Consider the following 24,188-nt stretch of genomic DNA (forward strand, 5'->3'; position numbering starts at 1 on the left):
CCCCCCCCCCCCCCCCCCCCCCCGCACCACATTCCTCACTGTTAGGTTGTGGGAGGGGGAGAGTGAAGGTGAGGGTGGGGCTATGGTAAGGGGATATGGGGCTGAGTGTCTCAGTGATGGAGGTATTAGGAGTGTGGATGTGGAGGTCAGTCACTCACTCTCGTCTCCGTGGTTACAGTGGACGTGGCCTGGTCCCTGCACAGGAACCTGGGCTTTCCCCTCGATCTGATTGGCTTGATGCTGGAAGAGAAAGCAGTTGCCATGGACACGGAGGCTTTGGTGCAGTTGGCGAAGGAGGAAGCAGAGGTGAGGCTGAGAGATGGTGGTGCACACTGTCATGTGAGTGTACCTTTAACAAATGGGTGTCTATAAAATAGCTGTAGTAAATGTACCTTTAAGGAATGGGTGTATATCAGTGATGTCAGAGTGTGGGTGGGGCTGTCTGTCTGCTTCTACATTGGCTTTGGGCTGGCAGCTACAGGGAGTGTTTAGTTTTGTTTTGAGAGCGGGATAGCTGCAGTCACAGCCAGAAAGAGGATTCGTCTCTCTCTGCAATCTAAAGACTGTCTGCAGATCCTTTGGTAATTTAAAAATAATACCTGTTCCTGTAGAGAGGTTAAACCTGATGTCTTTCTGTAAAGAGGGTTCTTTTGTGTCTTATGGATGTTGCAAGGAAAGATGAAGTTATTTAGAGAGTACTGTATTCTTTGGGGGATTTATGTGTTGATAGTTGTTGAGATGTTTACTGTGGGTTTATAAAGTGTTAACTGTATTTGTAAGTAAACATTGTTTTAATTTAAAAGTACCTTAGCTCTCTGTTGCATCACACCTGTAAGGTAGGCCCGTGTGCTCCCCATAACCACAATGTATTAACAGATATGGGTCAGGTGAACCCCATGATACACTTTGGGGTTCTCTCAATGCTGGCCCGTAACAACAGCTCACCTCCGGGGAGTGGCTGTCATTTGTCCCTCTGTGCTCCTCCGGCTCCATGTCCCTCTCCCCTCCCCGTTCCTCCCCCATCCTCCCCGGTGCCCTTCCCCGGTCGCCATCCTCCCTCCCCCCCCCTCACCCCCCTCTGCCACCCCAGCACCGCACACCCCTGCCCGCGCCCCTCCACCTCTTCTTGCGATGGGTTTTGTGCTGATTTTGCTGCCCCTGCAGTTTGATTATTTGGTTTCTGTGTCCAGCGTCTGAGGCGATCCACACAGTCAGATACGCAGCCCAAGGCGGGACTCGGCCTTCATGCTATCAACAAGCTTCAGAGGATTGGAGTTCCTAGAACTGATGATTCAGCGAAGTACGCCTATACCATCCAGGACGGCAAATACGGTAAGCTCTCCACCAGAGGTTCCTTCGTCCTGTCTCTGACTCTCACATAAGGGTTCATCTTGACAAAGTACAAAGAAAAGTACAGCACAGGAACAGGCCCTTCAGCCCTGCCAGCCTGTGCTAATCATGATGCCCGAACTAAAACAAAACCTCTGACCTTACTCTGTCTGTATCCCTCTATTTCCTCCCTATTCATGTATCCATCCAGATGCCTCTTAAATCCTTTCTTGAACAAGGGAATACCATTGGCTATTCTCCAGCCCTCTGGAACCTCGCCTGTGGTCAGAGAGAATGTGAAGATACCTGTTGAGGCCCCAGCTATTTCTCCCCTCGTCTCCCGCATCAACCTGGGATACATCCCATCTGGCCCTGTGGACTTGTCTATCTTAATGCAGTTTAGGATACTCAACACTTCCTCCTTTGATATATTAACATTCTCCAGATCGTTCACACACCTATCCTGACCTCCACATCTGTCATGTCCTTGTCCCTGGTGAATACCGATGGTACTAGAACATAGAACACTACAGCGCAGTACGTGCCCTTCGGCCCTCGATGTTGCGCCGACCTGTGAAACCATCTGAAGCCTATCTGACCTACACTATTCCATTTTCATCCATATGTCTATCCAGTGACCACTTAAATGCCCTTAAAGTTGGCGAGTCTACTACTGTTGCAGGCAGGGCGTTCCACACCCCTACTACTCTCTGAGTAAAGAAACTGCCTCTGACATCTGTCCTAAATCTATCACCCCTCAATTTAAAGCTATGTCCCCTCGTGTTGGTCATCACCATCCGAGGAAAAAGACTCTCACTGTCCACCCTATCTAACCCTCTGACTATCTTATATGTCTCTATTAAGTCACTTCTCAGCCTTCTCCTCTCTAACGAAAACAACCTCAAGTCCCTGAGCCTTTCCTCGTAAGACCTTCCCTCCATACCAGGCAACATCCTAGTAAATCTCCTCTGAACCCTTTCCAAAGCTTCCACATCCTTCCTATAATGTGGTGATCAGAACTGCACGCAGTACTCCAGGTGCGGCCGCACCAGAGTTATGTACAGCTGCAGCATGACCTTGTGGTTCCGAAACTCAATCCCCCTACTGATAAAGGCTAGCACACCATATGCCTTCTTAACAGCCCTATTAACCTGGGTGGCAACTTTCAGGGATTTATGTACCTGGATGCCGAGATCTCTCTGTTCATCTACACTACCAAGAATCTTGCCATTAGCCCAGTACTCTGCATTCCTGTTACATTACTCCTGTTACAGTACTCATTAAGGATTTCACCCACTTCCTGTGGTTTGATGCATAACTTCCCTCCATTATCCTTGAGTGGTCCTACTCTGTCTCTAGATACCCTCTTGCTCCTAATATATGCATAAAAAGCCTTGAGATTCTCCTTCACCATGTCTGCCAAAGACATTTCATGGCCCCTTTCAGCCGTCCTCATTCCACATTTACATCCCTTCTTACTTTCACTGTGTTCCTCAAGGGCAGAGTCAGTTTGTAGATGCCCAGACCTACCGGATGCTTCCATTTTCCTTTTAAAGAACAAAGAAACGTACGGCACAGGAACAGGCCCCATCAAACACTCCCCGGACAGGTACAGCACGGGGTTAGATACAGAGTAAAGCTCCCTCTACACTGTCCCCATCAAACACTCCCAGGACAGGTACAGCACGGGGTTAGATACAGAGTAAAGCTCCCTCTACACAGTCCCCATCAAACACTCCCAGGACAGGTACAGCACGGGGTTAGATACAGAGTAAAGCTCCCTCTACACTGTCCCCATCAAACACTCCCAGGACAGGTACAGCACGGGGTTAGATACAGAGTAAAGCTCCCTCTGCACTGTCCCCATCAAACACTCCCAGGACAGATACAGCACGGGGTTAGATACAGAGTAAAGCTCCCTCTACACTGTCCCCATCAAACACTCCCAGGACAGGTACAGCACGGGGTTAGATACAGAGTAAAGCTCCCTCTACACAGTCCCCATCAAACACTCCCAGGACAGGTACAGCACAGGGTTAGATACAGAGTAAAACTCCCTCTACACTGTCCCTATCAAACACTCCCAGGACAGGTACAGCACGGAGTTAGATACAGAGTAAAGCTCCCTCTACACTGTCCCAATCAAACACTCCCAGGACAGGTACAGCACGGGGTTAGATACAGAGTAAAGCTACCTCTGCACTGTCCCCATCAAATACTCCCAGGACAGGTACAGCACAGGGTTAGATACAGAGTAAAGCTCCCTCTACACTGTCCCCATCAAACACTCCCAGGACAGGTACTGCACAGGGTTAGATACAGAGTAAAGCTCCCTCTGCACTGTCCCCATCAAACACTCCCAGGACAGGTACAGCACGGGATCCGATACAGAGTAAAGCTCCCTCTGCACTGTCCCCATCAAACACTCCCAGGACAGGTACTGCACGGGGTTAGATACAGAGTAAAGCTCCCTCTACACTGTCCCCATCAAACACTCCCAGCACAGGTACAGCACGGGGTTAGATAGAGAGTAAAGCTCCGTCTATACTGTCCCCATCAAACACTCCCAGGACAGGTACAGCACGGGGTTAGATACAGAGTAAAGCTCCCTCTACACTGTCCCCATCAAACACTCCCAGGACAGGTACAGCACAGGGTTAGATACAGAGTAAAGCTCCCTCTACACTGTCCCCATCAAATACTCCCAGGACAGGTACAGCACAGGATTAGATACAGAGTAAAGCTCCCTTTACACTGTCCCCATCAAATACTCCCAGGACAGGTACAGCACAGGGTTAGATACAGAGTAAAGCTCCCTCTACACTGTCCCCATCAAATACTCCCAGGACAGATACAGCACGGTGTTAGATACAGAGTAAAGCTCCCTCTACACTGTCCCCATCAAACACTCCCAGCACAGGTACAGCACGGGGTTAGATAGAGAGTAAAGCTGCGTCTATACTGTCCCCATCAAACACTCCCAGGACAGGTACAGCACGGGGTTAGATACAGAGTAAAGCTCCCTCTACACTGTCCCCATCAAACACTCCCAGGACAGGTACAGCACAGGGTTAGATACAGAGTAAAGCTCCCTCTACACTGTCCCCATCAAATACTCCCAGGACAGGTACAGCACAGGGTTAGATACAGAGTAAAGCTCCCTCTACACTGACCCCATCAAACACTCCCAGGACAGGTACAGCATGGGGTTAGATACAGAGTAAAGCTCCCTCTACACTGACCCCATCAAACACTCCCAGGACAGGTACGGCACAGGGTTAGATACAGAGTAAAGCTCCCTCTACACTGTCCCCATCAAACACTCTCAGGACAGGTACAGCACAGGGTTAGATACAGAGTAAAGCTCCCTCTACACTGTCCCCATCAAACACTCCCAGGGCAGGTACAGCACGGGGTTAGATACAGAGTAAAGCTCCCTCTACACTGTCCCCATCAAACACTCCCAGGACAGGTACAGCACGGGGTTAGATACAGAGTAAAGCTCCCTCTACACTGTCCCCATCAAACACTCCCAGGACAGGTACAGCACGGGGTTAGATACAGAGTAAAGCTCCCTCTACACTGTCCCCATCAAATACTCCCAGGACAGGTACAGCGCGGGGTTACTCCTGCTCCAAGTTCTTATGTTCTGCCTGATGGAAGGGTCTGGAAGACGGCAATGCCTGGGTGGAAGTGGTCTCTGATAATGCTGTCTGCCTTCCTGAGGCAGCGGGAGGTGTAGACAGAATCAATGTGAGGGTGGCAAGCTTGTGTGATGCGTTGGGCTGAGTTCACCACACTCTGCAGTTTCTTGCGATCTTGGACTGAGCAGTTGCCATACCAGGCTGTGATGCAGCCGGATAGGATGCTCTCTATCGCACATCTGTAGAAGTTTGAGAGTCGATGCAGACATGCGGAATTTCTTTAGCTTCCGTAGTAAGTAGAGACGTTGTTGGGCTTTCTTGACAGTTGCATCAACGTTAGTGAAGCAGGACAGACTGTTGGTGATGGTGACCCCCAGGAACTGAAAGCTATCGACCACCTTCACTTCAGATCCATTGATGCAGACGGGAGTGTGTGTTATGCTACGCTTCCTGAAGTCGATGATCAGTTCCTTGATCTTTCTGACATTTAGGGAGAGGTTGTTTTCGGTGCACCTGCAACCAAGTGATTTATTTCCCTTCTGTTGTCTGATTCATTGTTGGTTGAGATATGACCCACCACAGTCATATCATCTGCAAACTTATAGATTGAGTTGGAGTTAAATCTTGCCACACAGCCATGTGTATATCGGGAGGAACTGGCAGGGGCTGGTTGCGGGGGGGGGGGGGGGGGGGGGGGGGGGAGCACTGGGTCTCGCTCTACGCGGATGATCTCCTCCTGTATATTTCGGACCCACTGGAGGGGATGGGGGGGGGGGGGGGGGGGGGGGTCATGCAGATCCTGGGGGAATTTGACAGTTTTTCGGTGTATATACTGAATGTGGGGAAGAGCGAGATGTTCATGATTCAGGCTAAAGGACAGAAGAGACTGAGGGAGCTGCCGCTGAGGAGGGTAGAGAAAAGCTTTCGCTATCTGGGAATCCAGGTGGCCAGGAAATGGGATTTGTTGCATAAGCTTAATTTGACCCGGCTGGTGGAGCAAATGGAAGGGGACTTTAAGAGATGGGACATGATCCTGCTGTCACTGGCGGGGAGGGTACAGACAGTGAAAATGATGGTCCTCCCCAGATTTCTATTTGTATTTCAGTGCCTTCCCAACTTCGTCCCTAAGGCCTTTTTCAAGCGGGTGAATAAGATCATCTCGGGCTTTGTGTGGGTGAACAAGACCCCGTGAGTAAAGAGATTGCTGCTGGAGTGTAGTCGGGGGGAGGGTAGGTTGGCACTGCCGAACTTTTGCAACTACTACTGGGCGGCTAACATAGCCATGATTAGGAAGTGGGTAATGGGGGAGGGGTTGGCATGGGAGCGGTTGGAGGCAGTGTCATGTAAAGGCACCAGTCTGGGAACATTGGTAACGGCACCTCTGCCATTCTCGCTGGCCCAATACTCCACAAGCCCGGTGGTGGTGGCGGCTCTGAGGATCTGGGGGCAATGGAGGAGACACAAGAGGGTGGCAGGCATGTCGGTCTGGACCCCGATATGTAATAACCACAGGTTTCTACCCGGAAGGATGGATGGCGGGTTCCAGAGCTGGCAGAGGGTGGGTATTAGAAGGATGGCTGACCTGTTTATTGAAGGGAGCTTTCCCAGCCGCTGGAGGACAAATTTAAACTGCTGCCAGTGAACGGCTTTAGATATTGACAAGTGAAATGAAAATGAAATGAAAATCGCTTATTGTCACGAGTAGGCTTCAATGAAGTTACTGTGAAAAGCCCCTAGTCGCCACATTCCGGCGCCTGTCCGGGGAGGCTGGTACGGGAATCGAACCGTGCTGCTGGCCTACTTGATCTGCTTTAAAAGCCAGCGATTTAGCCGAGTGAGCTAAACCAGCCCCAAGCTAAACCAGCCCCTTATGGGGATAGTGTGGCGTGGGCTTGGGTAGGGTGCTCTTTCCAAGAGTCGGTGCAGACTCAATGATACTGTAAATTCTATGATTCACCTCAGGCAAGGGGCAAGGTTCAGAAGGCGGGGCCCTTCACGAATAACCTCAGCCCAGACAGGAATTGAACCAACCTTGTTGGCCGTGCTGCTGGCCTGCTTTAAAAGCCAGCGATTTAGCCTGGTGAGCTAAACCAGCCCCTAGAAGTGCGAGACTTCCTGAGAAAGCAGGTGCCGGCCTTTCCGCTGCTGCCGCCGCGGGGGATGCAGGATGGGGTAGTGTCCGGTACCTGGGTGGGGGAGGGGAAAGTGTCGGATATCTATCAGGAGCTGTTGGAGGCGGAGGAAACCCCAGTGGAGGAACTGAAGGGCAAGTGGGAGGAGGAGTTAGGAGGAGAGTTGGAGCCTGGTCTATGGGCGGAAGCCCTAAGTAGGGTCAATTCCTCCTCATCATGTGCCAGGCTTAGCCTAATACAATTTAAGGTGGTTCATTGGGCACACATGACGGCGGCGAGGAAGAGCAAGTTTTTCGGGGTAGAAGATAGATGTGTGAGATGCGCGGGAACCCCAGCAAACCATGTCCACATGTTCTGGGCAAGACCGAAGCTCAGAGGGTTTTGGTAGGGGTTTGCCAAGGCAATGTCCAAGGTGCTAGGAACCCAGGTGGTGCCCAGTCCAGAGGTGGCGATCTTTGGAGTGTCAGAAGATCCGGGAGTTCAGGGAGTGAAAGAGGCCGACGCCCTGGCCTTTGCCTCCCTGGTAGCCCGGAGACGGATCTTGTTAATGTGGAGGGACTCGAAGCCGCCGAGTGTGGAGACTGGGGTCAGTGACATGGCTGGGTTTCTCAGCCTGGAGAAAATAAAGTTTGCCTTGAGGGGGTCAATGGTCGGGTTCACCCGGAGGTGGCAGCCGTTCATCGACTTTCTCGGGGAAAATTAAAATGTCGGCGAAAGCAGCATTCTGAAGGGGGGGGGGGGGGGGGGGGGGTGTTGTTTGATGTTATTTCATGTGGTCTGTGAAGATAGAGCCAATTGGGGAAATGTCTATTTTTTCACCATGCTAATGTTTAAGGTTTACTGTTCTTTTTCTGTTATTGTTATAAAATTTTACAAATACTTCAATAAAAATATTTTTAGGGAGTACAGTAGAGGTCTGAGCACACATCCTTGTGGGGCTCCGGTGTTGAGGACTATTGTGGAGGAGGTGCTGTTGCCTATCCTGACAGATTGCTGTTGGTGTGGAAGTCAAGGATCCAGCTGCTCAGGGAGGGGTCAAGTCCAAGATTGCGGAGTTTGGTTATTAGTCTTGTTGGGATAATGGTGTTGAAGGCGGAGCTGTAGTCGATGAACAGCAGTCTTACATAGGTGTCCTTGTTGTCGAGGTGTTTGAGTGTTGATTGTAGAGCCAGGGAGATAGCGTCTGCTGTGGATAGGTTGCGGTGATAGGCAGACTGCAGTGGGTCGGGACCGTTTGGGAGGCTGGCAGTGATCCGTCTCATGACTAGCCGCTCGAAGCATTTCATGCTAACAGACGTCAGGGCCACCGGCCGGTAGTCGTTGAGGCAGGCCACCTTGTTCTTCTTTGGTACTGGTATTATGGTGGTCTTCTTGAAGGAGGTGGGGACCTCACAGCGGAGGGGTGAGGTGGTGAAGGTATCTGCGAATACACTCGCCAGCTGGTCTACGCAGGCTCTGAGTGCTCGCCCAGGGACTCCATCAGGACCCGTCACTTTCCACGGATTACCTCTGGGGCTGTAATAGAGGGTATGGGTGTGTCCAGGGCTGTTGGGGTGGGTGGCACTGATACATTGGCTGACTGCTCAAAGCGGGCATAGAATTTGTTCAGATCATCGGGTAGGGATGCACCAGCCCCAGATATTCCGCCTGGCCTCCGGCTGCAATCTCATGTAAGCGCTGCCATAGACGTCTTGGGTTTGTGTCGTTGCCTGGGACTCTAGTTTGATCCGGTCTTGTCTTTATTGTCTTTTGGCGTCCCTAATGGCTACGCAGCACCTGGATTTCTGGTCCGGCTGTGATCGGGACTCAGGCTGTGATCGGGACTCCGGCTGCGATCAGCGCTCCGGCTGCGATCGGGGCTCCGGCTGTGATCGGGGCTCCGGCTGCGATCAGCGCTCCGGCTGCGATCGGGGCTCCGGCTGCGATCGGGGCTCCGGCTGTGATCGGGGCTCCGGCTGTGATCGGGGCTCCGGCTGTGATCGGGGCTCCGGCTGCGATCGGGGCTCCGGCTGCGATCGGGGCTCCGGCTGCGATCGGGGCTCCGGCTGTGATCGGGGCTCCGGCTGTGAACGGCGCTCCGGCTGTGATCGGGACTCCGGCTGTGATCGGGGCTCCGGCTGTGATCGGGGCTCCGCCTGTGATCGGCGCTCCGCCTGTGATCGGGGCTCCGCCTGTGATCGGGGCTCCGGTTGCGATCGGGGCTCCGGCTGCGATCGGGGCTCCGGCTGCGATCGGGGCTCCGGCTGCGATCGGGGCTCCGGCTGCGATCGGGGCTCCGGCTGCGATCGGGGCTCCGGCTGCGATCGGGGCTCCGGCTGCGATCGGGGCTCCGGCTGCGATCGGGGCTCCGGCTGCGATCGGGGCTCCGGCTGCGATCGGGGCTCCGGCTGCGATCGGGGCTCCGGCTGCGATCGGGGCTCCGGCTGCGATCGGGGCTCCGGCTGCGATCGGGGCTCCGGCTGCGATCGGGCCTCCGGCTGCGATCGGGGCTCCGGCTGCGATCGGGGCTCCGGCTGCGATCGGGGCTCCGGCTGCGATCGGGGCTCCAGCTGTGATCGGGGCTCCGGCTGTGATCGGGGCTCCGGCTGTGATCAGCGCTCCGGCTGTGATCGGGGCTCCGGCTGTGATCAGCGCTCCGGCTGTGATCGGGGCTCCGGCTGCGATCGGGGCTCCGGCTGTGATCGGGGCTCCGGCTGCGATCAGGGCTCCGGCTGCGATCAGGGCTCCGGCTGCGATCAGCGCTCCGGCTGTGATCGGGGCTCCGGCTGCGATCGGGTGTGATCGGGGCTCCGGCTGTGATCGGGGCTCCGGCTGTGATCGGGGCTCCGCCTGTGATCAGCGCTCCGGCTGTGATCGGGGCTCCGGATGTGATCGGGGCTCCGGCTATGATCGGGGCTCCGGCTGTGATCAGCACTCCGCCTGTGATCAGCGCTCCGCCTGTGATCAATGCTCCGGCTGTGATCGGGGCTCCGCCTGTGATCGGCGCTCCGGCTGTGATCAGCGCTCTGCCTGTGATGAGCGCTCCGCCTGTGATCAGCGCTCCGCCTGTGATCAGCGCTCCAGCTGTGATCAGCACTCCGCCTGTGATCAGCACTCCGCCTGTGATCAGCGCTCCAGCTGTGATCAGCACTCCGCCTGTGATCAGCGCTCCAGCTGTGATCGGGGCTCCGGCTGTGATCGGGGCTCCGGCTGTGATCGGGGATCCGGCTGTGATCGGGGCTCCGGCTGTGATCGGGGCTCCGGCTGTGATCGGGGCTCCGCCTGTGATCAGCGCTCCGGCTGTGATCGGGGCTCCGGATGTGATCGGGGCTCCGGCTATGATCGGGGCTCCGGCTGTGATCAGCACTCCGCCTGTGATCAGCGCTCCGCCTGTGATCAATGCTCCGGCTGTGATCGGGGCTCCGCCTGTGATCGGCGCTCCGGCTGTGATCAGCGCTCTGCCTGTGATGAGCGCTCCGCCTGTGATCAGCGCTCCGCCTGTGATCAGCGCTCCAGCTGTGATCAGCACTCCGCCTGTGATCAGCACTCCGCCTGTGATCAGCGCTCCAGCTGTGATCAGCACTCCGCCTGTGATCAGCGCTCCAGCTGTGATCGGGGCTCCGGCTGTGATCGGGGCTCCGGCTGTGATCGGGGATCCGGCTGTGATCGGGGCTCCGGCTGTGATCGGGGCTCCGGCTGTGATCGGGACTCCGGCTGCGATCGGGGCTCCGGCTGCGATCGGGGCTCCGGCTGTGATTGGGGCTCCGCCTGTGATCGGGGCTCCGGCTGTGATCGGGGCTCCGGCTGTGATCGGGGCTCCGGCTGTGATCGGGGCTCCGGCTGTGATCGGGACTCCGGCTGCGATCGGCGCTCCGGCTGTGATCGGGGCTCCGGCTGTGATCGGGGCTCCGGCTGTGATCGGCGCTCCGGCTGCGATCGGGGCTCCGGCTGTGATCGGGGCTCCGGCTGTGATCGGGGCTCCGGCTGTGATCGGCGCTCCGGCTGCGATCGGGGCTCCGGCTGTGATCGGGGCTCCGGCTGTGATCGGGGCTCCGGCCGTCCCTCCACAGTGAGAGTGAATTATTGTGTTTGTTTTTCAGCATTTCCTCGCTGCCAGGCCACCGTGCTGGCTTTATTCCAGGATCATTCATTCGTACAGGAGGTGGGGGACGGGCAGCGATGTGCTGTTATTCTGGACCGAACCAACTTCTACTGTGAGCAGGGGGGACAATGCCATGACCAGGGCTATTGTATTCGAGAAGAACATCAGGCAAGTCCCACATCCAACTTCATAGAACTTCATTTGTGTTGGATAATTGAGTTAATGTGCAGTTTACCTCATTCCCCATGTATAACAACGCAGCAAGTGTGATGATGGAGTAATAACCCAGACCATGGGCTAGTATTCCCTCGGTACCGACCCTCTGACAGTGTGGCATTCCCTCAGTACTGACCCTCTGACAGTGCAGCACTCCCTCAGTACTGACCCTCTGACAGTGCAGCACTCCCTCAGTACTGACCCTCTGACAGTGCAGCACTCCCTCAGTACTGACCCTCTGACAGTGCAGCACTCCCTCAGTACTGACCCTCTGTCAGTGCAGCGCTCCCTCAGAGCTGCCCCTCCGACAGTGCAGCGCTCCCTCAGTACTGACCCTCTGACAGTGCAGCGCTCCCTCAGTACTGACCCTCTGACAGTGCAGCGCTCCCTCAGTACTGACTCTCTAACAGTGCGGCACTCCCTCAGTACTGACCCTCTGACAGTGCAGCATTCCCTCAGTACTGACCCTCTGACAGTGCGGCACTCCCTCAGTACTGACCCTCTGACAGTGCAGCACTCCCTCAGTACTGACCCTCTGACAGTGCAGCACTCCCTCAGTACTGACCCTCTGACAGTGCGGCGCTCCCTCAGTACTGACACTCTGACAGTGCAGCATTCCCTCAGTACTGACCCTCTGACAGTGCGGCACTCCCTCAGTACTGACCCTCTGACAGTGCGGCACTCCCTCAGTACTGACCCTCTGACAGTGCAGCGCTCCCTCAGTACTGACCCTCTGACAGTGCGGCACTCCCTCAGTACTGACCCTCTGACAGTGCGGCACTCCCTCAGTACTGACCCTCTGACAGTGCGGCACTCCCTCAGTACTGACCCTCTGACAGTGCGGCACTCCCTCAGTACTGACCCTCTGACAGTGCGGCACTCCCTCAGTACTGACCCTCTGACAGTGCGGCACTCCCTCGGTACTGACCCTCTGACAGTGCGGCACTCCCTCAGTACTGACCCTCTGACAGTGCAGCACTCCCTCAGTACTGACCCTCTGACAGTGCAGCACTCCCTCAGTACTGACCTTCTGACAGTGCGGCACTCCCTCAGTACTGACCTTCTGACAGTGCAGCACTCCCTCAGTACTGACCCTCTGACAGTGCGGCACTCCCTCAGTACTGACCCTCTGACAGTGCAGCGCTCCCTCAGTACTGACCCTCTGACAGTGCAGCGCTCCCTCAGTACTGACCCTCTGACAGTGCAGCACTCCCTCAGTACTGACCCTCTGTCAGTGCAGTGCTCCCTCAGTACTGACCCTCTGACAGTGCAGCACTCCCTCAGTACTGACCCTCTGTCAGTGCAGTGCTCCCTCAGTACTGACCCTCTGACAGTGCAGCACTCCCTCAGTACTGACCCTCTGACAGTGCAGCACTCCCTCAGTACTGACCCTCTGACAGTGCAGCGCTCCCTCAGTACTGACCCTCTAACAGTGCGGCACTCCCTCAGTACTGACCCTCTGACAGTGCAGCATTCCCTCAGTACTGACCCTCTGACAGTGCGGCACTCCCTCAGTACTGACCCTCTGACAGTGCAGCACTCCCTCAGTACTGACCCTCTGACAGTGCAGCACTCCCTCAGTACTGACCCTCTGACAGTGCGGCGCTCCCTCAGTACTGACACTCTGACAGTGCAGCATTCCCTCAGTACTGACCCTCTGACAGTGCGGCACTCCCTCAGTACTGACCCTCTGACAGTGCGGCACTCCCTCAGTACTGACCCTCTGACAGTGCAGCGCTCCCTCAGTACTGACCCTCTGACAGTGCGGCACTCCCTCAGTACTGACCCTCTGACAGTGCGGCACTCCCTCAGTACTGACCCTCTGACAGTGCGGCACTCCCTCAGTACTGACCCTCTGACAGTGCGGCACTCCCTCAGTACTGACCCTCTGACAGTGCGGCACTCCCTCAGTACTGACCCTCTGACAGTGCGGCACTCCCTCGGTACTGACCCTCTGACAGTGCGGCACTCCCTCAGTACTGACCCTCTGACAGTGCAGCACTCCCTCAGTACTGACCCTCTGACAGTGCAGCACTCCCTCAGTACTGACCTTCTGACAGTGCGGCACTCCCTCAGTACTGACCTTCTGACAGTGCAGCACTCCCTCAGTACTGACCCTCTGACAGTGCGGCACTCCCTCAGTACTGACCCTCTGACAGTGCAGCACTCCCTCAGTACTGACCCTCTGACAGTGCGGCACTCCCTCAGTACTGACCCTCTGACAGTGCGGCACTCCCTCAGTACTGACCCTCTGACAGTGCGGCACTCCCTCAGTACTGACCCTCTCATAGTGCAGCACTCCCTCGGTACTGTCCCTCTGACAGTGCAGCACTCCCTCAGTACTGACCCTCTGACAGTGCAGCACTCCCTCAGTACTGACCCTCTGACAGTGCAGCACTCACTCAGTACTGACCCTCTGACAGTGTGGCACTCCCTCAGTACTGACCCTCTGACAGTGCGGCGCTCACTCAGTACTGACCCTCTGACAGTGCAGCACTCCCTCAGTACTGACCCTCTGACAGTGCAGCACTCCCTCGGTAGTGTCCCTCTGACAGTGCAGCACTCACTCAGTACTGACCCTCTGACAGTGCAGCACACCCTCAGTACTGACCCTCTGACAGTGCAGCGCTCCCTCAGTACTGACCCTCTGACAGTGCAGCACTCTCTCAGTACTGACCTTCTGACAGTGCGGCACTCCCTCAGTACTGACCCTCTGACAGTGCGGCTCTCCCTCAGTACTGACCCTCTGACAGTGCAGCACTCCCTCACCACTGACCCTCTGACAGTGCAGCACTCCCTCAGTACTGACCCTCTGACAGTGCAGCACTCCCTCACCACTGACCCTCTGACAGTGCAGCACTCCCTCAGTACTGACCCTCTGACAGTGCAGCACTCCCTCAGTACTGACCCTCTGACAGTGCAGTGCTCCCTCAGTACTGACCCTCTGACAGTGCAGCACTCCCTCAGTACTGACCCTCTGACAGTGCAGCGCTCCCTCAGTACTGACCCTCTGACAGTGCAGCACTCCCTCAGTACTGACCCTCTGACAGTGCAGCACTCCCTCAGTACTGACCCTCTGACAGTGCGGCACTCCCTCAGTACTGACCCTCTGACAGTGCAGCACTCCCTCAGTACTGACCCTCTGACAGTGCAGCACTCCCTCAGAACTGACCCTCTGACAGTGCAGCACTCCCTCAGTACTGACCCTCTGACAGTGCAGCACTCCCTCAGTACTGACCCTCTGACAGTGCAGCACTCCCTCAGTACTGACCCTCTGACAGTGCAGCACTCCCTCAGAACTGACCCTCTGACAGTGCAGCACTCCCTCAGTACTCACCCTCTGACAGTGCGGCACTCCCTCAGTACTGACCCTCTGACAGTGCGGCACTCCCTCAGTACTGATCCTCTGACAGTGCAGCACTCCCTCAGTACTGACCCTCTGACAGTGCAGCACTCCCTCAGAACTGACCCTCTGACAGTGCAGCGCTCCCTCTGTACTGACCCTCTGACAGTGCGGCACTCCCTCAGTACTGATCCTCTGACAGTGCAGCACTCCCTCAGTACTGACTCTCTGACAGTGCAGCACTCCCTCAGAACTGACCCTCTGACAGTGCAGCGCTCCCTCTGTAGCGCAGGCAGTTGGCCTGATTGTGAGGGTTAGGTGAGGGGTGGTAATCCTTGGCACACAGGTGCGGTGTCAGGCTGGGGAAGAGGGAGAACAAAGAACAATACAGCACAGGAACAGGCCCTTCGGCCCTCCAAGCCTGTACCGGTCATGATACCAACCTTAACCAAAACCCTCAGCACTTCCTTGTGCCGTATCCCTCTATACCCATCCTCTCCATGTGTTTGTCAAGATGCCTTTTGAAAGCCGTTAATGTATCTACTTCCGTGTAAAAAACCTGCCTCGCACATCTCCTCTAAACGTTGCCCCACGGACCTTAAACCTATGCCCCTGGTGTCTGATCCGCCCTCCCTGGGAAAGAGTGCCTGCCCATCCACTCTATCCATGCCCCTCATAATCTTGGAGACTTCTATCCGTCTTTCTAATGAAAACAGCCCGAGTCTATTCAGCCTCTCCACATAGCTAACACCCTCCAGACCAGGCAACATCCTGGTACACCACCTCTGCACCCTCTCCAAAGCTTCCACATCCTTCTGGTAGTGTGGCGACCAGAATTGTGCGCGATATTCCAAGTGCGGCCTTCCCAAGTTTCGATAGAACTGCAGCATGACTTGCCAGTTTTTATACTCGATGCCCTGTCCAATGAAGGTGAGCATTCCGTACGCTTTCTTGACTACCTTGTCCACTTGTGTTGCCACTTTCAAACATCTGTGGACCTGCACATCCAGATCTCTCTGACTTTCTATATTCCTGAGTGTTTTGCCATTTACGGTATATTTCCCCTCTAGTTAGACCTACCAAAATACATTACCTCACATTTGTCTGGATTAAACTCCATTTGCCATTTCCCTGCCCAAGTCTCCAACCTATCTATGTCCTGCTGTATCCTCTGACAATCCTCAACACTATCAGCCCCTCCACCAACCTTGGTGTCATCCCCGAACTTACTAATCAGACCGGCTATATTTTCCTCCAAATCGTTTAAACAACAGAGGCCCCAGCACCGATCCCTGTGAACACCACTAGTCACAAGCTTCCATTCAGAAAAACGCCCTTCTCCTGCTACTCTCTGCCTTCTTTGACCGAGCGGGTTCTGTATCTGTTTTACCACCTCACTTCTGATCCTGTGTGACTTCACCTTTTGTCCCAGTCTGCCATGAGGCACCTTGTCAAAGGCTTTACTGAAGTCCATGTAAACAACATCCACTGCCCTCCCCATATCAATCATCTTTGTCACCTCTTCAAAAAACTCGATCAAGTTAGTCAGACACGACCTCCCCTTCACAAACCATACTGTCTATCACTAATGAGCCCATTTGTTTCCAAATGGGCATAAATGCTCTCCCTGAGAATTCCCTGCAATAATTTACCTACTACCGACATGAGGCTCACCGGCCTATAGTTTCCTGGATTATCCCTGCTACCTTTCTGGAACAGTGGTCGCACAGAGCTGGGAACAGGGGCTGGCGAGGGAGGCCTCCATCACCGTATTAAACAAAAGCTGAGGAGAAGAAGTAAACTAACACTTGGTGGGATTGTTGTTTCCCTCAGGATGTGCTGCTCCCTGTGGAGGATGTACAGACAGCAGGAGGCTTCGCTATTCACACCGTCTGTGTCCCTGAATCATTACACGTTGGAGACAGACTCAACTTGTTTGTGGATGAGGTAATTTGCTGATTAGGGGGTGGTTGTTGGGGAGTTGGGAGGTACGATAGTCGGTGTTGAGGCTGGTGGTTTTGAAATGTGCTGTGTCCCGTCTGTGTTTGTGGTTGGTTTGAGATTGTGGGAGTCGCTGACGAGGTCCGGAATCATTGAACATAGAACATTACAGCGCAGTACAGGCCCTTCGGCCCTCGATGTTGCGCCGACCTGTGAAACCCCTCTAAAGCCCATCTACACTATTCCCTTATCATCCATATGCCTATCCAATGACCATTTGAATGCGTTTAGTGTTGGCGAGTCCACTACTGTTGCAGGCAGGGCATTCCACGCCCTTACTACACTCTGAGTAAAGAACCTACCTCTGACATCTGTCCTATATCTATCTCCCCTCAATTTAAAGCTATGTCCCCTTGTGCTGGACATCACCATCCGAGGAAAAAGGCTCTCACTGTCCACCCTATCTATCCTCTGATCATCTTGTAGGCCTCAATTAAGTCACCTCTTAACCTTCTTCTCTCTAACGAAAACAGCCTCAAGTCCTTCAGCCTTTCCTCATATGATCTTCCCTCCATACCAGGCAACATCCTGGTAAATCTCCTCTGCACCCTTTCCAGTGCTTCCACATCCTTCCGATAATGTGGCGACCAGAATTGCACGCAATACTCCAAATGCAGCCGCACCAGAGTTTTGTACAATTGCAACATGACCTCATGGCTCCGAAACTCACTCCCTCCACCAATAAAAGCTAACACACCGTACGCCTTCTGAACAACGCTCTCAACCTGGGTGGCAACTTTCAGGGATTAGGCCCACCCCGAATTCCCTCTGACATCGATGGCGATGGGCCTGGGCCTTGGAGGGGACGTCAACCGCATGACATGGAGGTCAGACTGGAGAAGGACGGCAGGATTCCCGATCTCAGGGAGTGGGCAGACTGGAGAAGGACGGCAGGATTCCTGCCCTCAGGGTGTGGGCAGACTGGAGAAGGACGGCAGGATTCCCGATCTCAGGGTGTGGGCAGACTGGAGAAGGACGGCAGGATTCCTGCCATCAGGGTGTGGGCAGACTGCAGAAGGATGGCAGGATTCCTGCTCTCAGGGTGTGGGCAGACTGGAGAAGGACGGCAGGATTCCCGATTTCAGGGTGTGGGCAGACTGGAGAAGGACGGCAGGATTCCCGATCTCTGGGTGTGGGCAGACTGGAGAAGGACGGCAGGATTCCTGCCCTCAGGGTGTGGGCAGACTGGAGAAGGACGGCAGGATTCCCGATCTCAGGGTGTGGGCAGGCTGGAGAAGGACGGCAGGATCCCCGATCTCAGGGTGTGGGCAGACTGGCGAAGGACAGCAGGATTCCCGATCTCAGGGTGTGGGCAGACTGGAGAAGGACGGCAGGAATCCCGATCTCAGGATGTGGGCAGACTGGAGAAGGACAGCAGGATTCCCGATCTCAGGGTGTGGGCAGACTGGAGAAGGACGGCAGGATTCCCGACCTCAGGGTGTGGGCAGGCTGGAGAAGGACGGCAGGATTCCCGATCTCAGGGTGTGGGCAGACTGGAGAAGGATGGCAGGATTCCCGATCTCAGGGTGTGGGCAGACTGGAGAAGGACGGCAGGATTCCCGATCTCAGGGTGTGGGCAGACTGGAGAAGGACGGCAGGATTCCCGATCTCAGGGTGTGGGCAGACTGGAGAAGGACGGCAGGATTCCCGATCTCTGGGTGTGGGCAGGCTGAAGAAGGACGGCAGGATTCCTGCCCTCAGGGTGTGGGCAGACTGGAGAAGGACGGCAGGATTCCTGTTCTCAGGGTGTGGGCAGACTGGAGAAGGACGGCAAGATTCCCGATCTCAGGGTGTGGGCAGACTGGAGAAGGACGGCAGGATTCCCGATCTCAGGTTGTGGGCAGACTGGAGAAGGGCGGCAGGATTCCCGATCTCAGGGTGTGGGCAGACTGGAGAAGGGCGGCAGGATTCCCGATCTCAGGGTGTGGGCAGACTGGAGAAGGACAGCAGGATTCCTGCCCTCAGGGTGTGGGCAAACTGGAGAAGGACGGCAGGATTCCTGCCCTCGGGGTGTGGGCAGACTGGAGATGGACGGCAGGATTCCTGCCCTCAGGGTGTGGGCAGACTGGAGAAGGACGGCAGAATTCCTGCCCTCAGGGTGTGGGCAGACTGGAGAAGGACGGCAGGATTCCCGATCTCAGGGTGTGGGCAGGCTGGAGAAGGACGGCAGGATTCCTGCCCTCAGGGTGTGGGCAGACTGGAGAAGGACGGCAGGATTCCTGCCCTCAGGGTGTGGGCAGACTGGAGAAGGGCGGCAGGATTCCTGCCCTCAGTGTGTGGGCAGACTGGAGAAGGACGGCAGGATTCCTGCCCTCAGGGTGTGGGCAGACTGGAGAAGGACGGCAGGATTCCCGATCTCAGGGTGTGGGCAGACTGGAGAAGGATGGCAGGATTCCCGATCTCAGGGTGTGGGCAGACTGGAGAAGGACGGCAGGATTCCTGCCCTCAGTGTGTGGGCAGACTGGAGAAGGACGGCAGGATTCCTGGCCTCAGGTTGTGGGCAGGCTGGAGAAGGACGGCAGGATTCCTGCCCTCTGGGTGTGGGCAGACTGGAGAAGGATGGCAGGATTCCTGCCCTCAGGGTGTGGGCATGCTGGAGAAGGACGGCAGGATTCCCGATCTCAGGGTGTGGGCAGACTGGAGAAGGACAGCAGGATTCCCGATCTCAGGGTGTGGGCAGACTGGAGAAGGACAGCAGGATTCCTGCCCTCAGGGTGTGGGCAGGCTGGAGATGGACGGCAGGATTCCTGCTCTCAGGGTGTGGGCAGACTGGAGAAGGACAGCAGGATTCCTGCCCTCAGGGTGTGGGCAGGCTGGAGATGGACGGCAGGATTCCTGCTCTCAGGTTGTGGGCAGGCTGGAGAAGGACGGCAGGATTCCCGATCTCAGGGTGTGGGCAGACTGGAGAAGGACGGCAGGATTCCTGCCCTCAGGGTGTGGGCAGACTGGAGAAGGACGGCAGGATTCCCGATCTCAGGGTGTGGGCAGACTGGAGAAGGACGGCAGGATTCCCGATCTCAGGGTGTGGGCAGACTGGAGAAGGACGGCAGAATTCCCGGTCTCAGGGTGTGGGCAGACTGGAGAAGGACGGCAGGATTCCCGATCTCAGGGTGTGGGCAGTCTGGAGAAGGACGGCAGGATTCCTGCCCTCAAGATGTGGGCAGACTGGAGAAGGACAGCAGGATTCCCGATCTCAGGGTGTGGGCAGACTGGAGAAGGATGGCAGGATTCCTGCCCTCAGGGTGTGGGCAGACTGGAGAAGGACGGCAGGATTCCCGATCTCAGGGTGTGGGCAGACTGGAGAAGGACGGCAGGATTCCCGATCTCAGGGTGTGGGCAGACTGGAGAAGGGCGGCAGGATTCCCGATCTCAGGGTGTGGGCAGACTGGAGAAGGACGGCAGGATTCCCGATCTCAGGGTGTGGGCAGACTGGAGAAGGACGGCAGGATTCCCGATCTCAGGGTGTGGGCAGACTGGAGAAGGACGGCAGGATTCCTGCCCTCAGGGTGTGGGCAGACTGGAGAAGGACGGCAGGATTCCTGCCCTCAGGGTGTGGGCAGACTGGAGAAGGGCGGCAGGATTCCCGATCTCAGGATGTGGGCAGACTGGAGAAGGACGGCAGGATTCCCGATCTCAGGGTGTGGGCAGACTGGAGAAGGACGGCAGGATACCCGATCTCAGTGTGTGGGCAGACTGGAGAAGGACGGCAGGATTCCCGATCTCAGGGTGTGGGCAGACTGGAGAAGGATGGCAGGATTCCTGCCCTCAGGGTGTGGGCAGACTGGAGAAGGACGGCAGGATTCCCGATCTCAGGGTGTGGGCAGACTGGAGAAGGACGGCAGGATTCCTGCCCTCAGGGTGTGGGCAGACTGGAGAAGGACGGCAGGATTCCCGATCTCAGGGTGTGGGCAGACTGGAGAAGGACAGCAGGATTCCCGATCTCAGGGTGTGGGCAGACTGGAGAAGGACGGCAGGATTCCTGCCCTCAGGGTGTGGGCAGACTGGAGAAGGACGGCAGGATTCCCGATCTCAGGGTGTGGGCAGACTGGAGAAGGATGGCAGGATTCCCGATCTCAGGGTGTGGGCAGACTGGAGAAGGACGGCAGGATTCCTGCCCTCAGGGTGTGGGCAGACTGGAGATGGACGGCAGGATTCCCGATCTCGGTGTGGGCAGGCTGGAGAAGGACGGCAGGATTCCTGCCCTCAGGATGTGGGCAGACTGGAGAAGGGCGGCAGGATTCCTGCCCTCAGGGTGTGGGCAGACTGGAGAAGGACGGCAGGATTCCCGATCTCAGGGTGTGGGCAGACTGGAGAAGGACGGCAGGATTCCCGATCTCAGGGTGTGGGCAGACTGGAGAAGGACGGCAGGATTCCCGATCTCAGGGTGTGGGCAGACTGGAGAAGGACGGCAGGATTCCCGATCTCAGGGTGTGGGCAGACTGGAGAAGGACGGCAGGATTCCTGCCCTCAGGGTATGGGCAGACTGGAGAAGGATGGCAGGATTCCCGATCTCAGGGTGTGGGCCGACTGGAGAAGGACGGCAGGATTCCCGATCTCAGGGTGTGGGCAGGCTGGAGAAGGACGGCAGGATTCCCGATCTCAGGATGTGGGCAGACTGGAGAAGGACGGCAGGATTCCCGATCTCAGGGTGTGGGCAGACTGGAGAAGGACGGCAGGATTCCCGATCTCAGGGTGTGGGCAGACTGGAGAAGGACGGCAGGATTCCCGATCTCAGGGTGTGGGCAGACTGGAGATGGACGGCAGGATTCCCGATCTCAGGGTGTGGGCAGACTGGAGAAGGACGGCAGGATTCCCGATCTCAGGGTGTGGGCAGACTGGAGAAGGACGGCAGGATTCCCGATCTCAGGGTGTGGGCAGACTGGAGAAGGACAGCAGGATTCCTGCCCTCAGGGTGTGGGCAGACTGGAGAAGGACGGCAGGATTCCTGCCCTCAGGGTGTGGGCAGACTGGAGAAGGACGGCAGGATTCCCGATCTCAGGGTGTGGGCAGACTGGAGAAGGACGGCAGGATTCCTGCCCTCAGGGTGTGGGCAGACTGGAGAAGGACGGCAGGATTCCCGATCTCAGGGTGTGGGCAGACTGGAGAAGGATGGCAGGATTCCTGCCCTCAGGGTGTGGGCAGACTGGAGAAGGACAGCAGGATTCCCGATCTCAGGGTGTGGGCAGACTGGAGAAGGACGGCAGGATTCCCGATCTCAAGGTGTGGGCGAACCAGATGGGTTTTCCAACAATGCAGAACCTTCGCCAGCAGCTGAAACCAGTGTTTTATTGCAGATTGGGGGAGTGAATTGCTGCAGCTGGTACGGGGAGAGAAGAGCTCCTGTCAGCTTGCACTCTGGATATTAACTTCGCAAACATCCCCACGATGCCTTTCTTGTGTTTTAATGCTGCTCACTGGTATTTCAGGCTCACCGACTTGCCTGTATGGTCAAACACACAGCTACTCACCTGCTGAACTTTGCCCTACGCACTGTGCTTGGAGACTACACGGAGCAGAGAGGCTCACACATCACAGCTGACAGACTGCGTTTTGACTACAGCATCAAGGTAGGAATCACTGTCGCTGTCACTGACTGGGAGATGCTGTGCTGGATCCCACGGCATCATGAGAGATGGGACAGTAGGGGAGGCACTCTGAGGGGAGGGAGGTTACACTGAGGGACAGTAGGGGAGGCACTCTGAGGGGACGGAGGTTACACTGAGGGACAGTAGGGGAGGCACTCTGAGGGGGGAGTGGAGGTTACACTGAGGGACAGTAGGGGAGTCTCTCTGAGGGGAGGGAGGTGACACTGAGGGACAGTAGGGGAGGCACTCTGAGGGGGGGAGGTTACACTGAGGGACAGTAGGGGAGGCATTCTGAGGGGAGGGAGTGGAGGTTACACTGAGGGACAACAGGGGAGGCACTCTGAGGGGAGGGAGGTTACACTGAGGGACAGTAGGGGAGGCATTCTGAGAGGGAGTGGGGGTTACACTGAGGGACAGTAGGGGAGGCTCTCTGAGGGGGGAGTGGAGGTTACACTGAGGGACAGTAGGGGAGGCACTCTGAGGGGGGGGAGTGGAGGTTACACTGAGGGACAGTAGGGGAGGCACTCTGAGGGGAGGGAGGTTACACTGAGGGACAGTAGGGGAGGCTCTCTGAGGGGGGAGTGGAGGTTACACTGAGGGACAGTAGGGGAGGCTCTCTGAGGGGGGAGGGAGGTTACACTGAGGGACAGTAGGGGAGGCTCTCTGAGGGGGGAGTGGAGGTTACACTGAGGGACAGTAGGGGAGGCTCTCTGAGGGGGGAGTGGAGGTTACACTGAGGGACAGTAGGGGAGGCACTCTGAGGGGGGGGGAGTGGAGGTTACACTGAGGGACAGTAGGGGAGGCACTCTGAGGGGAGGGAGGTTACACTGAGGGACAGTAGGGGAGGCATTCTGAGGGGGGGGGGGAGCCCAGTGACAGTACCTGTGTCTGTAATACCAGCCCAATGACAGTACCTGTGTCTGTAATACCAGCCCAGTGACAGTACCTGTGTCTGTGTAATACCAGCCCAGTGACAGTACCTGTGTCTGTGTAATACCAGCCCAGTGACAGTACCTGTGTCTGTAATACCAGCCCAGTGACAGTACCTGTGTCTGTGTAATACCAGCCCAATGACAGTACCTGTGTCTGTGTAATACCAGCCCAGTGACAGTACCTGTGTCTGTGTAATACCAGCCCAATGACAGTACCTGTGTCTGTGTAATACCAGCCCAATGACAGTACCTGTGTCTGTGTAATACCAGCCCAGTGACAGTACCTGTGTCTGTGTAATACCAGCCCAATGACAGTACCTGTGTCTGTGTAATACCAGCCCAGTGACAGTACCTGTGTCTGTGTAATACCAGCCCAGTGACAGTACCTGTGTCTGTGTAATACCAGCCCAGTGACAGTACCTGTGTCTGTAATACCAGCCCAATGACAGTACCTGTGTCTGTGTAATACCAGCCCAGTGACAGTACCTGTGTCTGTGTAATACCAGCCCAGTGACAGTACCTGTGTCTGTAATACCAGCCCAGTGACAGTACCTGTGTCTGTGTAATACCAGCCCAATGACAGTACCTGTGTCTGTGTAATACCAGCCCAGTGACAGTACCTGTGTCTGTAATACCAGCCCAGTGACAGTACCTGTGTCTGTGTAATACCAGCCCAGTGACAGTACCTGTGTCTGTGTAATACCAGCCCAGTGACAGTACCTGTGTCTGTGTAATACCAGCCCAGTGACAGTACCTGTGTCTGTGTAATACCAGCCCAGTGACAGTACCTGTGTCTGTGTAATACCAGCCCAGTGACAGTACCTGTGTCTGTGTAATACCAGCCCAGTGACAGTACCTGTGTCTGTGTAATACCAGCCCAATGACAGTACCTGTGTCTGTGTAATACCAGCCCAGTGACAGTACC

General features: G+C 56.0%; 1 protein-coding gene across 1 annotated transcript in view; it reads left to right on the forward strand.

Moving 5' to 3' along the window:
* The window catches only part of LOC119966917 (alanine--tRNA ligase, mitochondrial-like), a 73,950-nt gene that overhangs the window by 12,017 nt on the left and 37,745 nt on the right, over positions 1-24,188 (forward strand). Inside the window, exons 3-7 of the mRNA XM_038798875.1 lie at positions 179-306; positions 1,191-1,332; positions 11,185-11,354; positions 16,579-16,692; positions 22,173-22,386. Coding sequence (XP_038654803.1) covers positions 179-306; positions 1,191-1,332; positions 11,185-11,354; positions 16,579-16,692; positions 22,173-22,386 — 768 coding nt within the window. The remainder of the gene's footprint in view (positions 1-178; positions 307-1,190; positions 1,333-11,184; positions 11,355-16,578; positions 16,693-22,172; positions 22,387-24,188) is intronic.

Source organism: Scyliorhinus canicula, chromosome 6, assembly GCF_902713615.1.
Source record: "Scyliorhinus canicula chromosome 6, sScyCan1.1, whole genome shotgun sequence".
Taxonomy (NCBI): Eukaryota; Metazoa; Chordata; class Chondrichthyes; order Carcharhiniformes; family Scyliorhinidae; genus Scyliorhinus; species Scyliorhinus canicula.